At 48.3% G+C, this 16,319-nt stretch overlaps 2 protein-coding genes across 4 annotated transcripts; one reads left to right on the top strand and one right to left on the bottom strand.

Moving 5' to 3' along the window:
• Positions 1 to 25: 25 nt before the first annotated feature.
• On the bottom strand, positions 26 to 3,914 carry METTL23 (methyltransferase 23, arginine). Of its 2 annotated transcripts, none has more exons than XM_058284790.2 (5): positions 3,784 to 3,914; positions 1,367 to 1,471; positions 708 to 945; positions 542 to 626; positions 26 to 399 (listed from the first exon to the last, which is right to left on the bottom strand). In XM_058284790.2, exons 2-5 carry the CDS (start codon positions 1,448 to 1,450, stop codon positions 234 to 236), a joined length of 573 nt encoding a protein of 190 aa, XP_058140773.1. In that variant the 5' UTR covers positions 1,451 to 1,471; positions 3,784 to 3,914; the 3' UTR covers positions 26 to 233. The 2 variants fall into 2 exon arrangements, with proteins under 2 accessions (XP_058140773.1, XP_058140772.1); XM_058284789.2 differs by lacking the exon at positions 3,784 to 3,914 and adding an exon at positions 2,463 to 2,538.
• Positions 3,915 to 4,219: 305 nt separating this feature from the next.
• On the top strand, positions 4,220 to 15,742 carry JMJD6 (jumonji domain containing 6, arginine demethylase and lysine hydroxylase). 2 transcript variants are annotated; one of them, XR_011646954.1, is made up of 8 exons: positions 4,361 to 4,671; positions 5,144 to 5,532; positions 6,487 to 6,773; positions 7,560 to 7,695; positions 8,139 to 8,232; positions 8,997 to 9,135; positions 10,513 to 10,640; positions 12,451 to 15,742. XR_011646954.1 is itself a non-coding variant. In XM_004454461.4 (7 exons), exons 1-7 carry the CDS (start codon positions 4,543 to 4,545, stop codon positions 12,485 to 12,487), a joined length of 1,245 nt encoding a protein of 414 aa, XP_004454518.1. In that variant the 5' UTR covers positions 4,220 to 4,542; the 3' UTR covers positions 12,488 to 15,742. The 2 variants fall into 2 exon arrangements, 1 of the variants encoding a protein (XP_004454518.1); XM_004454461.4 differs by lacking the exon at positions 8,139 to 8,232 and having other exon boundaries at positions 4,220 to 4,671.
• The last annotated feature ends 577 nt before the right edge of the window (positions 15,743 to 16,319 follow it).

The raw sequence follows: 16,319 nt of genomic DNA, 5'->3' as shown, positions 1-16,319 counted from the left end.
TTTAATGATATAAGTACAATCCAAGTCCTTTTTCTTGACTGGCCTTTTAATTTTTGTATTCATGGTTGTCTTTAAAATGTCTAGGGTGACCCATTGTGATTATCTAAAGGCAACAGGTCTTCAGATCCACTGCTTGTACCCTCGAGGAGCTGGAGTGGCCTTCTGAATACTAGTTTACATGCCAGGTTGTTAATGAGTATTGACGTTGTCCCAGAACAGCTTCTAGGTGTAATTCAGAAGCTGTCCTTTGCAAAGGAGATGACCAGCATTTCAACAGTATGTCTTCCTGGAAGGGCAGATTCTGCTATCTCTTCTTTGTCTGCATCAAAAGACTCCAGAGGAATGTGGACACATTTCATATTCCACTTGTAGAGTAAAGCTTCAAGTGACCAGTCGGCACTAAAGAAATAAATTGTTTAAAAAATTACGCATTTCCTGTTTTCCTTCAGATACATTTTAATTTTAGCCATAACATAGGCATCCAATTGTGTAATAAGACACTAATTGGGCAAAACCAAGATTATTTTTTATTCAGTCTTACCTTCTAACCTGGTAAGTAGACCACAATTGGACCTTGGGGTTCTTCTGCATCAAAAAGTATACTGTAGTTAAAATGTCTTCGAAGTCTAGGGAGAAAGGGCTTAATAAACTTTAAATTGGGCTAGAGATGCAATGTAAATAGTACAGTGGAAGGGTAAAATTATTACCTTCTGGTTCGAAAAATACATCAGATGCAAGAACAATATCTTGAGGTGGCAGAGACAGAAGATCAGGAGATACATGACCCCATGTTATTCCTATAATGTCGACCTGGGGCAGGTTATTCATGTGGCAGCTTTGCTGACATACTTCTAGGCAGTGAGGTAGTTCTGAGTTGTCTGACAGTGTTACTTTAGCACCACATTTGGCGGCCACAATTCCTGGAAGGCTCACTCCAGCGCCAATCTAGCAATTTAAAAGATGGCATTTCAGAGTTGTTCTAAGAACTGCAAAGAAGTTGGGCTCTTTCTCATATTTCATCTTTGTGTTGGTCAAGTATCAATTCATTGTCCCAATGTTCTCTTTGACAAGATAACTCCATTAACATAGCATTGATTGGAACAGTGCTTGAGAACCTGGATGACTGGAATCCTGTTGAGATGGTCTTTAGTTTGCATCATAAAGGGTCAGACAGTAAATATTTAAAGCTTTGGGCCACATGGTCTCTTCACTGTATTAACAACATCCGTATTTTTACATAAAAAGACTAATGTACATAAAAATGGGAGGTATGTTATTTGTATTGCCACAGTTTTTAAGATTAAAACGGGAAAACAGACAAATTGACCATCACCTAGGATTTTGGAAACCTTCAGGGTCACTTTACCTCTAATACAGCCTTCCCTGGCAGACACCTTCTGTGAAACCACAGATACTGGGCCAGGACCACAGCACAGGGCCAAACATACATTCCATATTGGGGGTGCAGGACCTGTAAAGATAAAATTTCTGTTGTAACTGCTGGGAGTTATACAGCGTTTCTTGAGTTCAGGCACTGGCATCCATTGCAAAAATGGCAAACCCTGCTCTCCAGGAGTTTACCTGTGGAGAGATAAAACTACAATACCATGTAATAAGCATTACAAACCTCATTCACAATTTTTTATCTAATGCTTGAGTGTCAGGCACTACTCTAGGCTGGGGATGCAGCTATGAAAGACAAGGTCCCCGCTGGAGCAGCAAGAGGCCAGTGTATTGGTCAGCCAAAGGGGTGCTGATGCAAGGTTACCAGAAATGGGTTGGTTTTTATAAAGTATTTGGGGTAGGAGCTTAAACAAGGTCATAAAGTTTAAGTTACTTCTCTCACCAAAGTCTATTTTCATGTGTTGGAGCAAAATGGCAGCCAACATCTGCAAGGGTTCAGGCTTCCTGGGTTCCTCCTTGGGGCTTCTCTTTCCTCTGTGGGCTTGTTTCCCAGGGCTCCAGCTTAAGGCTTCAGCATCAAACTCCCAACATCAAAAACCCTCAACATTTCTGTGAGTCCTCATCCACCAAGGGGCGTTGACCCAGTGCTCTAATGACATGCCTCAATCAAAGCCCTAATAATTTTATCATGCCCAGGTACAGACTAGATTACAAACATAATCCAATATCTATTTTTGGAATTCATAACCATATCAAGCTGCTACAGCCAGTAAGATAATTTTGGCTCAAATATGGTGATGTGAGTGGGAGAGGTGACGAGAGATCTGGGAAGACCTTCCAAAGTGGATGATTCAGGTAAAGGTGCTGAGGCAGGAACCAAAACGCCTCCGGCTTGAGCACAGTGTACCCCAGCCGGGGGATGTGGGGGCAGGGGGAATGGTTGTGCCCTGCAAGTAGAGGTCAGAAGGGAAAGCAGGGGTCAGATGTCAGCCACAGAAATTAGTTTAGATTTTATTGTAAGTGTAATAAGAATATATTGGAGGGTATTAAACACAGACCTAACTTGGTATGCAATGGGAAGCAGTGTGGTCCTAGGAAAACTTCTTGGAAGAGGACAGGGTGGAGCTGAATACTGGAGTCTGGAAGGCAAGGACTGTACAAAACCTTTGGAAAGACAGAATCACAAAATTATGGTATTTAGGGAGGCAATATCACATAGGTTACGTGCTGTAATAAGCTTGCCTGGGTTCACACTCCAGATATGCAATCTACTAGTTGTATGATCTACACGTGTTACTTAACCTGTCCTTCAGTTTCTTCTATTTTATCTCATAGGATGATTAGGAAGGTTAAATGCAAATCACTTAGTACAGTGCCAGGAAGAAAAGTAAGCAAAGTTAGCTGAATCCACCAACAAAAAGTCTGTCTAAAATAAGCTAGTGTTCTAAGTTTTATGGGAGCAAGATAGAAAAATGCCAGCTCTGGTAGCACTTCCGTTCTGGTAGAAGTGCCATGAAGAGCCGATGAAGGATTCTGACCAGAGGAGTGAGTTGTGCAGCTTTAGTGTTGAGAAAAGGGACTTCTATTCATCCCCTAATTTAGGAAGAAATTCAAAAGGGTACTTCAATTTAAGGGTGTTTGGAGATGATCAGAAATGGATTCCAGTCCTGAGCTTCTCTCAGGCTGTTTCTTCATCTTTAAAATGGGATTACTGGGAGGGGAGGTGGCTCAAGGGATTGGGTGCTTCCCTCCCACATGGGAGGCCTCAGGTTCAGTTCTGGTGCCTCCTAAAAAGAAGACGAGCAGACAGCGAGTGCAAACGAGGGGGGTTAAATAAAAATCTTTTTTAAAAAGGGATTACTAATCCCTCACAAACTGCTGTTAAAATCAAACAAAACACTGCAACATGAAAGCACTTTGAAAACGATGTATATAAAGTTTAATTCCTGAACTTTGTGGCAGCTAAGAGTTCAAAGGGAGAAGTCAGTACCAGCCCAAGAAACTGTATTTCGGCACTAAGGGTTGGAATCCTCGGTCTCATTAACAGACAAAAGTGAGAGAGGAACTTGAATTAAGAAGCCCATCAACGAGATCAAAGAAAATATTAGGTGTCAAGAATGCCACTCTCCTGGGAGGAAATACTCGGTGTGGGAAGGCCCTGTTCCTGGCACGGCCCCCAAATGTCTTACTGAGACAGTTAATCTGCCAAAAGATTTCATGCCAAGCCTTCTGCTGCATGATCCAATCTAAAGTAGGAAGCCCGCGCTTGCCGAGTGCCGCTTCCAGCCCGCCTGCCGAGACCCACGCCTGCCTTCAGGGCGCCACCACAGGAGGCGAGGCGCTGCCCGTCGGGTGCCGCAGCCGCCGCACCGCACGCACCTGAGGGACGCGGACCTCCAGCACGGCGCTCTCGGCCCCGGGGTCAGAATCCGAGAACTTAAAGCTTTGGGCCTCGGCCACGTATCCTTGGAAACCGCTCTTCCCCTGAGGGGCGGCGGTGGTCCCTGGGCGGGCGGAGAGCGGCGGAAGGCGCGGGGTTGCCAGGCTGCCCGCGGAGAGTGGCCAGCAGGCCGGCGCCACGTGGCCCCCGGGTCGCCTGGTCACCTCTCCACCCGACGGCGAGAGGAAGAAAAGGCCCACTTGGGCAACACGGTCGCGCGGAGAGCAGGACCAACAGCCCGGAGGCTGACCAAACGAGCGCCACAGACAGGCAGGTGAAGAAGCAATGCAGCAGCAGGCCCGGCCGGAAGCAGGTCCGGGGAAAGGCTGGCTGCCGGAAGAGCTCGCGCGCCGGAAACGGGGTGGGCGGGGGAGCCGCTCCGGGAGCGCCCGCGGGCGACGCGACCTTCCCAAGATGGCGGAACGCCGGCGCGTCTGAGGGCGGGCCCGGGAGATGCCGAGGCCAATGGACGGCCGCCGCCTGCTCGGGGGCGGGCAATTCAGCCACGGCCGGCCCAACCCGGAGCTCGGGAGGTGGTTGGGGAGTGAATTTTCTGGAAGGCGACGTTAAAGGCGCTGGGCCAGCGCGAAGGGCGTTTCGGTGCCGCCGCCGCCACCCGGGCCGGAGCGGGGCGCAGCAGTGGCAGGAAGCGCGCCGCGCCCGAGGTCGTCGCGGAAGCAGCTGGTGACCCCGGCAGGATGAACCACAAGAGCAAGAAGCGGATCCGCGAGGCCAAGCGGAGTGCGCGGCCGGAGCTGAAGGACTCGCTGGATTGGACCCGGCACAACTATTACGAGAGCTTCTCGCTGAACCCCGCGGCCGTGGCGGTGAGCGGGGCGGGCCGTGGCAGGGCCGGGCGTGGTCATCGCCGGGCGGCCGCACACCTTTTTCGGGCCCGGGTCTGCGCTCCCGCGCCCACCCCGAGCGGAGCACCGAGAGGCCCACCCGCACCCCACGGGTTCCAGGGCGGGGCTTCTTCCTCGCATGCGGCGGCCGCCTGAGTCTCAGGCTTTTGGGGCCCTCACCAAGAAGACCCATCGCCCCTGACCCCTCTGGGAGCTGATTGGAAGGCCCACGGGTGGGAGATGCGAAGCCCCCCGCCCCTGTTGGGGTGACCACTGGGGGCGACGTACCCACGTGCGTGCAGGGCCCTTTCCACCCCAGAGGAGGAGCCAGAACAAGAATCTGGCTCCTTAGGTATGTCGTTGCTAATTAGCCCTGGGGGACACCCTCATCCTTCCCTTGGACTTTTTTTTTTTTCTTTTTATTAACTGGGCAAGTCTTTTCTAATTCTCTCAGGATAACGTGGAAAGGGCCGACGCTTTGCAGCTGTCGGTGGAAGAATTTGTGGAGCGATACGAAAGACCTTACAAGCCCGTGGTTCTCTTGAATGCCCAAGAGGGCTGGTCTGCGCAGGAGAAATGGACTCTGGAGCGCCTAAAACGGAAATATCGGAACCAGAAGTTCAAGTGCGGTGAGGATAACGATGGCTACTCTGTGAAGATGAAGATGAAATACTACATCGAGTACATGGAGAGCACTAGAGATGACAGCCCCCTGTACATCTTCGACAGCAGCTATGGCGAACACCCCAAAAGAAGAAAACTTTTGGAAGACTACAAGGTGCCCAAATTTTTCACAGATGACCTCTTCCAGTATGCTGGGGAGAAGCGCAGGCCCCCTTACAGGTAAAGTTCCAGGAAGTTCTATGGTTAAAACTTGATCCCTGAAAGCATTTGAGCCAAGTTCCTTCATGTAACCATTTTCACAAACAGCGAGTGGGAGTTAAGTGATCTGAGGTGGTACCTGGAAATCAGCAGTTTTACAAGTTCCCCAAGTGATTAGAATGTACCACCCATCTGTGAGAGAAGATTTGGTCGTTCAAATCCAGCCATAAGCTGTACCTGTCATTTTTCTTTTCTCTGTTGGGATTAGTTTATGCACAACTCACTCAGCATTTCTGTGTAGGAAAATTTGGGTAGATAAAAAGATATGGTCCTTCCTCATAAACCATCATAGTCTAATGCTAGATAATAGAAGGAAATGAATGTGGCCTTTCTGAAAACACAGCAGCTACCAAAGCATCCCATCTGACATAGCCTCAAGGCACTCTCAGAGAGTATTCTGGGAATTCCATCCCAGAAGAGGCAGGAGGAGGAGTATTAATGGGTCCTGAAGCCTCCCAAGGGCTCTGTGGGAAGCCAGTGGAGTCAAGAGAGTGCTGCTGATACGACTCTGGAGGGGAGAGCTTTGTCTGATGCTGCACTTTCGGAAAGTGCTACCTGGGGCACCTTTCTTACAGCTTAAACTTTGGAGTTTGGTGGCCAAGATTTGAAGAAAAAAAAAAATAAGCTGGGTGATTGTGGGAAGTCAGTTTAACACTCCTTGAGTCCATGGAGTTGTTAGTGAGGCTTAGTAAATGAGATAAAATATAGCAAAAGTAGGCCAGTGCCCAAGTACAAAGCAAATGTTAGGTCTTGTCTCTGCAATTTATTCTCTTATCTTTGTGTCACTATTAATTTTTATCTTATGGTTGGGCCTGAATTATGCTTAATACAAAGCTTCTGTGAACTGAAAACTACCCATTTTGTGTTTGTGTATAGTTAAATTGCCCCTCCTATCTTGATGCTTCCATCCTGTAGGTGGTTTGTGATGGGACCACCACGATCTGGAACAGGAATTCACATCGACCCCCTGGGAACCAGTGCCTGGAATGCCTTGGTGCAGGGCCACAAGCGCTGGTGCCTGTTCCCGACCAGCACACCCAGGGAGCTCATCAAGGTGACCCGCGAGGAGGGCGGGAACCAGCAAGACGAAGCTATTACCTGGTTCAATGTCATTCACCCCCGGACGCAGCTTCCCACCTGGCCACCTGAATTCAAACCCCTGGAAATCTTACAGAAGCCAGGGGAGACTGTCTTTGTACCAGGTATTCATAAGCTAGAAGAAACTACATTCTTTGATTTCAGGAATTGGTATTTTGGAGTAGAACTTTAGCGTGAGTGAAAAAATCCCTTTGGTGCTGACTTTAAATGTGCTACTTGGTCTGCATGGCTGCCAGTAATATGTTGCTGTAAGTTCAAGTACTCAGGGAGATGTCCACGTTTACTGTCACCTAAACAAAACTATTGGTAAACTTTATACATGTAGAGATTCTGCTAGTCTTTCTACTAGTAGGTGCCTAGTGTCTTTCTTTGTGTGAGTGACTGATACATATTTCTATAAACTAGGATATTGATACAGTGTATCACTGGGTGACTTGAGTCAAGGAAGGGCATTCCTGCTTGGATGCAGGAAATCAAGCACCTGAAAACTACATTTTATCTTGTTATGTTAAGCCTATGGAGGTGAGCATACTTAAGGTAGGGGTATCCTTCAGATCAGCAGGGATCCACAAACTTCTGTAAAGACCAGATAGTAACATTTTAGCCATTGTAGGCTAGAACGCTCTGTCAGAACTACTCAGCTCTGGCCTTGTAGGCGGAAAGCCATGTAGCCATTTTGGAAACAAATAGGCGTGGCTATGCGCCAATAAAACTTTATTTACCAAAAAAAACAGATGGGTCACTTGGCCCATCTGGATCAGAGGATCATCTGCCCCTGTGGAGGCTGCGTCTGACACCCCCTAATGGATAGGAATCCTCAGTTTCTGGAATCTATCTTCTATAGTAATTGTATCCAGAAGCAAATCCTGTTTAATTTGTTTGGATTTCAGGAGGCTGGTGGCATGTTGTCCTCAATCTCGACACCACCATTGCCATCACCCAGAATTTTGCCAGCAGCACCAACTTCCCTGTTGTATGGCACAAGACGGTAAGAGGGAGACCAAAATTATCAAGGAAGTGGTATAGGTGAGAGAAATTCTTTTTCCTCATTTTTGCTTTGTTTCCAATTCTATCCCAGAGATAAAATGGTGAAAGAGTCCACGGCTGAAGCATACTGGTTTTGAGAAATGCCTGGGAGAAGTGGGGGCTGCAAAACCTCACGGGTAGAGGCACTTGGGTCCAAGATCAGGGCTAGTTCTCAGGGTGTTTGCCAGCCTCAAGGTGATAGGTTAAGACTGCATGTTTGATCAAAGCCAGTCAGTCAAAACATGGTCATAATTGGGGTTGTTTCTTGTTTTCTTTTTTGTTTTTCAAAGTTAGCACTAGCAAAATAAACAATTTTGTTTGGGTTTTATTTTGGTTATTTCTTTTTCTTACCCAGAAGCATTATTCCCATTTGAACTTATTACCTTCAGTTCTTGTGAGTGAGGTGACTGCCCTGGAGACTTAGCTCCTCTGTTTATCCACAGAACAGATACAGCACGGGCAGCGGCAGTGCAAGCCACCCCCAGCCACCCCGTGCCACTGTGTCCCAACCCTGACCTGGAGGGACCAGCTCGCGGGGTAAGAGAGGGATTCTGGCTTGTTCAGTGCTCAGCCTCCCTGCTGAGAGGGCCAGCAGGGGTGGTGGCTTCTGTTCTCCCTGGACTCTTGGGCATCTGAGGCCCACTTCTCTGTTCCGTAGGTCACTGCGTGCTGTGATTTGACCATTCCAAGAGCCTTGCAGTACAGCAGGCCTCTGTCAGTGATTACAGTAGATGCCAAATTAGGTTCCAGAAGGGGAGGGCTGTCTTTTAAGGCAGTTCAGTTTTATCTTTCAAGTAAGGGGGACCTGTCTCTGTTATTTGACACCTCTTATTTCTTTCAAACCTAATTTTTTCTACTCTTAAATTAGCATTTAACCAAACCCAACTCCAGTCATTAAGTGCTGTGCTGTGGAAAGGAAAGGTTGGAAAGAAAATTTTAAGGAAGGTTCAGGGAAGAAAAATAAAATCCCAGGAAAGGGGACCTGTTTCTCCCAAGGGAAAAAAGAATAACTCCAGGAAATGTGGCCCCACTGTCAGCAGTCCATGTGGCTCCTTTGTGCTGGCGGCAGTAAACCGCATGGAGCGAAGGTCCAGTTTCCCTTCAGAAACTGGGCAGTATATTAAAGTTTGTTCCCAGCCTGTGGATGTGTGTGTCCTCTCCACTGGCCAGCACCCACTCTGAATGAAGACACCTGGCCTTCCTGGGTGTTTGTGAAGATAACAGGCCTCGACCTTGAGTCTTAGTCGTTGTGCGTGGGTATCGCGTGCCACAGCTCTGAGAACAGCCTCCTTGTTTCTCAGGATCTTGAAGCAAGAGCACCCTGAGTTGGCAGTCCTGGCAGACTCGGTTGACCTCCAGGAATCCACGGGGATCGCCTCCGACAGCTCCAGCGACTCCTCCAGCTCCTCGAGTTCCAGTTCCTCGGACTCCGATTCCGAGGCGAGTCCTTGCTCCCTGGGGGTTCTTCAGGGCTCACTTCACAGCTCGAGACAGGCCCGACTCTGTCTCCTCTCCAGGAGGCAGGAAGATAAGAACTTTTTCTCACTTTCTCCCAAAACTACAACTGCCACCATGCCTGCTGTGTGGTGAATTTTGCCCATTTCCTAGTGTATTAGTCAGCGTTCACCAGGAAAAAGAACTAACAGGAGAGAGGTATTCTGTCGATATTTTAAGATTTATTTTAAGAATTGGCTCACACAGCTGTGCAGATGGGCAAGCTCAAATTCTGTAGGGCCGCAGGCTGGGCTCTCCAATGAAAGTTTTGATGAATTCCCCAGAGAAGCTGGCTGGCTGAAGTAAAGATGGAAATTCTCCCCTCTGACTGCTGAAATCTTCAGCTCTCCCTTTACAGCCGCCAACTGGTTGGATGTGATGTGATGGCTCATTGCTGAAGGCAGTCTCCTCAGTTGATTGTAATCAGCCAAAGGTACAATCAACTGAGGATTTAAATCCATGAGAATACAGTTAGGCCAGTGATTGGCGTGATCAAACAACTGGACACCATCATCTCACCAAATTGACACGTGAACATAACGGTCACACACAGCTCTACAGGTGCATGCTAATTATTGCAATAACTTCAAGAGGTATTAGAAGTATTTTGGGATTTAGTAAATGGCCCAAGCTTACACAACTAGCAAACAGCTGTGTAAGCATTCAAAGTGGATTATTGTGCTCTCAAAGCCCATATTAAGAATTTTCCCAGTGGGAGGTGAATTATAAGCCACAAAACACAGCAAGTCCAGGGACTTGTTAAAAGCTAACATGATGTAGGGGAGGGGGTCCTATGTTTTTAGCAGATGAACTTTCTGTTGTTGACCTGGCATAATCTGCTGATTCAGTCTTTGGGGAGTATGTTTTATTAATGTTAAATGTTGTACTTTTGCGGAGCAGGTGTAGCTCAGTAGTTGAGCACCTGCTTCGCCTGAGTGAGGTTCCAGATTGAATCCTTAGTACCTCCTAAAAAAACTTGTACTTTTACACATCTAGCTCTGTGTTGGTAGAGGGAAGTTCCAGCATTCATTTTCAGTATAGTGACGATAAAATAGTTTGAGTTGGTGTCTTCATTTCACATAACCCTTCCCTTTGAGAATCCTGTGGGAAGCGGCATCTCAGGGGTGACTGCAACCCTTAAGAAGCCAGAAACATCCACGGAGGCGGCTACTGCGCACACATTAGGGGATGACCATAAATGACCGCTTTGCCTCCGGGAGGCCGTGAGCAGCATTCATGCTGTCTCCTGAGGTCAAGGTTGGTTTGACTAGCATAAGGGGTGATATCCTGGTTACTCCTGTTTTTTCCTCCTCTGATATCTAGTGTGAGTCTGGATCTGAAGGTGACGGGATGATGCACCGCAGGAAAAAGAGGAGGACGTGCAGCATGATGTGGAATGGGGACGCCACCTCGCAGGACGATTGTGTGAGCAAAGAGCGCAGCTCCTCCAGGTGACCTCGCCGGCTCCCGTCTGTGTGGAAGGACATGCGCGCAGCGCGGGGCGGGGCCCGGGGCAGGGCCCGGGGCGGGCCGTGTGGGGCCTGCTGGCAGGGCCGGAACAGGAAGACCCCCTTGGAGGGGGACTACATTCACTTTGGCTAACGGTAGCTTTTCCCTTGGTCCCTTGGCTACTGATATAAATTAATGCGGCTTGTTTTATGCCTAAAAGCAAGAATCGGTGAGTGGTGCCAAGGAACCCTTTAATTATTTAATAAAAATTAAATCCATTTTATATCTTTGACACTTTATTTCCTTTGAGAATTCCACACCCTCCGTTTGCTGCTCTTCCCCTTCCCCAGGTCTTAGGGGACAGCAGGGTCCTCCACTGGGATAAAAGTTAGGCAGCAAAGACAAAAGACTAGAAAAGTTGCCCGTGTCTGCTGAAGAACCTGAGGCATGCCTCTAGCTTGTCTCCCATTTTGCCATGGCTGCTTCAAGTGCTAGAGGTGAGTCTCAGAAGCAGCAGAGATCTCAGGTGTCTTGTAAAATCTGAAGCATATCTCTGCTGTTTTTGCTTTGAAACAAGATTGGATCTAAATCAGTTTAAACTTCAGTAAAAATCCACAAGGTCGTCTCTGCAAGCACCGTGTCCTCATGCGGGGCTCTTAACAAGCTCACGCGGCGCTTTCCTCTAGAGCAGGGGCTCTTCACATTTTTTTGTTCCACAGACCCCTTTACCAGCCAGGTGAAAACCACAGACCCTTTCTCAGAATGTAGCCACAAATAATTTTATGACACTCAACATCGGCATGTCTTTAAATTTTAGGATTATTTAAAATTACACTTTATACTTCCCCATAGTTTCAGTACTTGATAAACTAACACGATTCAACATCTTTCAAATGTGATTTTTGGGAAACATTTGGAAATTCCAGTTTTCCCACAGCATCATAAAACCATCTCCGTCATCCTTACCAACTGTTCTGCAGGCAGTTATCCACTGCATTCAGAACAGGATACATCAAAATAAAAATCATACTAAGCCCACACTATATACTGTGTATTATTTAATAAGTATATCACACCCACACCAATACATTCCCACAAGAGTAGTGTTTTTTTTTTTAATTTTCAATTCAAGCTCATGGACCTCCTGAAATCTTCCCGTGGACCCCTTGGGGTTCTGTGCACCCCTGGTTAAGAACTCCTGTTCTAGAGAGCTTGTCTAGAGCTTTTGAATTGCCAAGGAGTTGATGTGCAAGTCAGTCCAGATGCCCAAAGCTTTGTAAGAGGTGAGATCGTGGGAAGACAGTAAAGTACTGACATAGGATCTAAGCGCCTGGAGTTCGCAACTGCTGCTGGTGACATTCCTGCTGTGTTCTTTGTAGTTTGGAATGTGTCATGAGAGTTGAAGACCCACATGCCTTTCTGTCACCTTTTCCTCATTCTCATGCGGTCTGGCTGGAATTCCTTGGGTAAATTCCAGGGTCTTATGTTCAAATGCATTTATTGGACTAGAATGTGCATTTCTCAACCCTAGTTGGCCTTTTCACAGTCCAACTTCAATTTCTCTTCCTGCCTCTTTAACTGGCTTAACTTTTTAAGTCATTTTTATTATTATAGACTTACATCTGCTCTTGGCATGTGGCCTTGTAACTTGTATCAACAATTTTTAGAGAAAGCCCTGCCGTTTCTCCACCGGGGGGTGTTGCTGAGGGGTTCTGCTTTTAAGTTTCCTTCCAGCATTGTGCACACCCATCCCCACCCCCACCTCCTGCTGTCGACGTGCTGATGACAGGAGGTTGTACTTTTCCTTGGCAGGATTAGGGACACTTGTGGACGCCGGGCTCACCCCTGAGCAAGTCAGCAAGTCAGGAGACTCCCTGCGGTGGCTCCAGTGTAAGCCGATGGGGCCACAGCTCGGTTTTCACGCCTCTGCTCCTACCTTCTCCTTTGGATAATCCTCCTAAGGTCCGAGCTCCTACCTACAGTCAAACGCTGTTTTTACTGCTAAGAATAGATTATCAAGAAGTTTTAAAACCAGCAGCTCAGTGGAACACTGGCGGCTGACATGACTCTGGGTAAGAAGGTTCTGTGCTGTCTCCCTTAAAGCTGCCTGATCATCTGTGAGCCAGAGGGTGTTGTCCTGTCCGTGTCTCACTGAGGTCGGCTGGCTGTTAGCTAGCTGGTGCTGTAAGGAGCTTCGGCTGTCCTCAGAGCCATCGCACACAAGCAGAGAGAGTGGTGCGTGAACCATCGTGTGTACAAAGTAATGCAAGTTGTGCCACCTTCCTGGACACCACCACCTTCCAAAAGCGGATTCAGTGGCAGTGACCAGCCAGCTCTCCAGGCACCTCCCAGCCCCTGTCGGCTCTGCTTTGTGATTTCTTGTCTCTCCTCCACAACAGAGAGGCTGTTACATTTCATGGGTATTTTTGTGTTGTGTATTTTGGGGGGACGGAGGAATGGCCCATTGGGGCTTTTTGTTGAGTACAGTTATGGGAAAGGTGTTCCATTTGTTCTTATCACAGAATTTAAATTATAAATAAGGGCGAGAGCTAACACAGTTTGTCCCTTTCTTTACTGCACATGATCTATCAGTAAGAAGCAGTTTGTAAGCGTGCTTTATGATGAACATTTTTGATTGACTTGAAACATTAAGTGGGTGTTTCATGCAAGGCTAAGGTCAGAGGCAGTTCTTTAGTGTTTGGGATCTGTTTTTACTTAGCAGTGACTCTGGCAGGAATATTTAGGGATTGACCAGCAGGTTCCATCTCTCATTCTCTTGATTGACCTGCTTGTCTTAGTCTGTCCCTAAATTCAACTTAATTTTTAAAAATAAGAGGGGGTTTGCCATGAACACAGCCAGTAAAAAGTAGCCAGGTTGAAGAAGGAACTCACCGTAGTGTCACCGAGGTGTGGAGGACGTGGACACATCACGAAGGTGTGAAGTGCCTCTCACATCCCCCTGGACACTGGTTATAATCAGGAGACCTGAGGTCTCTTTTTTTGTCACGTTAGATTTTTAGCAGATTGTCCTGTTGTCACCCTGGGTCACGTGGCTCAACTCTGGAAGGCTGGCCCAGTTGTGTCTTAGTTCAGTTTTACACGTGCTGAGATGTGTAGCTGGGTTGGTAGGAACACCTCTGCCACCTGCCCCGGGGCTTGGGCAGCAGCTCCCTGTTGGCAGGGGGCCCGGAGGGTGAGCCAGGCAAACCCCGAATGTCTGCTCTGTGTACTGCTTACCTGAGGGCTGTACTTCCTGCTTCCAAAAACATTCTTCGCACTCTCTGCAAAAGCTTTCTTCTCCCCAGCATTGCCACCCGGCTGTCACACTTGCCTTTCTGCCTTCCTCACAACTTCTTAGCAACTGCTCCTCGAAATTTCAGTTTTACAAAAAAAAGCTGTTTGCCACCAGGGGGAGTGGTGGGACGTGGTTGCCCGTGGCTGAGACAGTGGCAGCAGAAGCTTGAATTTGGTAGGTTAGCTACCCAGTTTTCTCTCTTCAGATGCCAAAATTGATTCCTGTTTGGTAGACAATACCCAGAAATAAGGAACCTGACCCACCTTATAAGTCTGCAGTTACTTTTCCTGAAAATATCTGCGTGGCGCAGAGCACGTGCTGCTGTTTGACTCTTGCCACCCCATAAATAGCTGGGACACGCTTTATGCGCTCTAGCCAGGGATTCAGTAAGCGCCCCTTTACCACCAGGAGCACACTCACTGCGGAAGCAAAGTAGGGCCGGGCGGGAGCACCGTGTGAGCAGGGAGTGGGGTGGTGGGCACGTGGTGGGGCAGGGCAGGACGTGGGTTGTGTTCCCAGGCTTCAGCCCTCTGCCCACCTGGCACTAGCTCCTCCTTTCAGACAGCATCAGCAGCAGTGACGAGAAGGATAAAGCATTCCCCTCTCCTGAGGGATCATTCTCCAAGACAACAGCTTAACCTAAAGCCGAGGAGCCCAGTCCTGGAGGAAGGGATCGGGCTCGTGGCCTCTGACAGGAAGAACAAGGCAGAGAGGGCCTGGGGGCAGCCAGGGCTGGCAGGAGGGCCCTGGGGCTCCCGGGACGAAGGGGGCAGCAAAGGCTCTCTATCAGCGGGTTGGACCTGGAGGCGCATACGGTGCGGCCTCGACTGCTTCAGGAGTCCTCTGATGGTTAGGGCCACCTCGAGGGGAGAGCCACTGAAAACAGGGACGCTATTCACATTTTGCTCTATGCTTGGAGCTAGCGGCCCATGTATTCATACTTCCTGGGTTCAGCAAATATTTGGGTTTGCTCTAGGCCTCGCAGTGACAGGCCCAAGGCCCCGACTCCACAGAGCTCTCATTGTAGGAGCAAATGTGCTGTGTTCAAAGGCAGGTCAGGGTAGCTGACCCATACACGGCCATCTCCGCAACTGGAAAAGCAAGCGCAGGCCCCACTGAGCCGCAGGCTTATTAGATCTTCCCAAAAGCAGAATAAAAATCTTGGCTGTCCACTAAAACCAGTACAGGGCTTCTTTGTAAATTAGCAAATGGCGTTTAAACTAAGGATCAGGGAGAAAGTTGTTGGTGGCAGTGCTTTAGAAACTTTAGAGGTTCAGCCTTGCTGAGATTCAGGAGAGTTGTGCAGTGAATGGAAAGCTGCCGCCCAGCCGGTGGGCACCTGGGGTGCTGCAGTAGGTTCTTTCCTTTGTGGGTGGCGTTTTCCCCTCCAGGAGGTCCTGACTGCCGCAAGCACTGCCGAGGGCTTGCCTGTAGAGTCTGGTTTCTCCTTCCACACACACCCCCTGACCCCCCGGCTGGCTCTTGGCAGGAGGCTACATTGCAGCCAAACCAGGTGAATTGTGTGCCCTGAATTGACTCTCATCTTAGTCTCACTGTAAGTTCAAAAACTTGACTCCTGACGCCCCACCAAGCCCACCTCCAAGGTCACTGCAGAAGAACAGGACTGTCTGCCGAGTACCCCAGCCTCCTGCAGTTGTCAAACAGAGCACTGAACAGATTCCTAGCTCTGCGCCCATCTCCATGTGGCATCCACACAAAATGCCTGTGGATCTGCCATTTGGTTGTTATTTTTAACTTTCACTTGGATGAAGTGTGTTCATCATTTTAAATAAAGTGGTTTGATTTGGAGTTGGGGTTCTGTACCTTTTTGTCCTTGTTTCTTTCCATTCTTATTCACTTGAAAGTCAAGAGAATAGAGCTGAGTTTGCCGTCCAGAGTCTCTTAAAAAATATCCTTGAAAACAGTGGGCACAGGGGGCAAAATAAGGCCAAAAACACTTTGGCTGAAAAGTCCCACAGTGGGCAAAAGCCAGGAGCCTCAAGACCCCATTCCACGTTTTCTAGTTGTGGGGCATTTTTCTCCAGCCACCACTAGGAGATGCAGGTCCGCTCCATGTCATGTGATACAGGGGTTGGCACTTTCCCTCTGGCAGGACCCAATTGGTCATTACTGGAGCTCACCAGGAAGCCAGAGGCAGCTTCTTGTATCTTCCATTTAAAAAGCAGCGCTGGAACCCAGCATCTCAGCCTTCATTACAGGGCAGTGTAATTTTAACCAAAAAGTCCTAAATGCAAAAACGAGCCCTGTTTTCCCAGTGTTCAGCCTTCTGCTTGGCATTGCCTGACACACTGCCTGCCCTTGTTTATTTAAAATAACTGAAGGATGGAGGTGGGGGTGATAGAGAAACAGGTTTTGGTTACAGTGT

The sequence above is a fragment of the Dasypus novemcinctus genome, chromosome 21 (assembly GCF_030445035.2).
Source record: "Dasypus novemcinctus isolate mDasNov1 chromosome 21, mDasNov1.1.hap2, whole genome shotgun sequence".
Taxonomy (NCBI): domain Eukaryota; kingdom Metazoa; phylum Chordata; class Mammalia; order Cingulata; family Dasypodidae; genus Dasypus; species Dasypus novemcinctus.
The sequence above is the reverse complement of the archived record's forward strand: the minus strand, read 5'-3'. Positions and strand labels throughout refer to the sequence as shown.

What these genes read in the sequence shown, in the direction of transcription:
- METTL23 (XM_058284790.2), bottom strand. Translation starts at nt 1,450, where the DNA reads ATGTATGTTTGGCCCTGTGCTGTGGTCCTGGCCCAGTATCTGTGGTTT. An exon ending in CAGGGAAGGCTGTATTAGAG is followed by an intron (nt 946 to 1,366) that starts GTAAAGTGACCC and finishes TTAAATTGCTAG; the next exon opens with ATTGGCGCTGGAGTGAGCCT. An exon ending in TGTATTTTTCGAACCAGAAG is followed by an intron (nt 627 to 707) that starts GTAATAATTTTA and finishes CTTTCTCCCTAG; the next exon opens with ACTTCGAAGACATTTTAACT.
- JMJD6 (XM_004454461.4), top strand. Translation starts at nt 4,543, where the DNA reads ATGAACCACAAGAGCAAGAAGCGGATCCGCGAGGCCAAGCGGAGTGCG. An exon ending in GGAGACTGTCTTTGTACCAG is followed by an intron (nt 6,774 to 7,559) that starts GTATTCATAAGC and finishes TTTGGATTTCAG; the next exon opens with GAGGCTGGTGGCATGTTGTC. An exon ending in AAAGAGCGCAGCTCCTCCAG is followed by an intron (nt 10,641 to 12,450) that starts GTGACCTCGCCG and finishes TTTCCTTGGCAG; the next exon opens with GATTAGGGACACTTGTGGAC.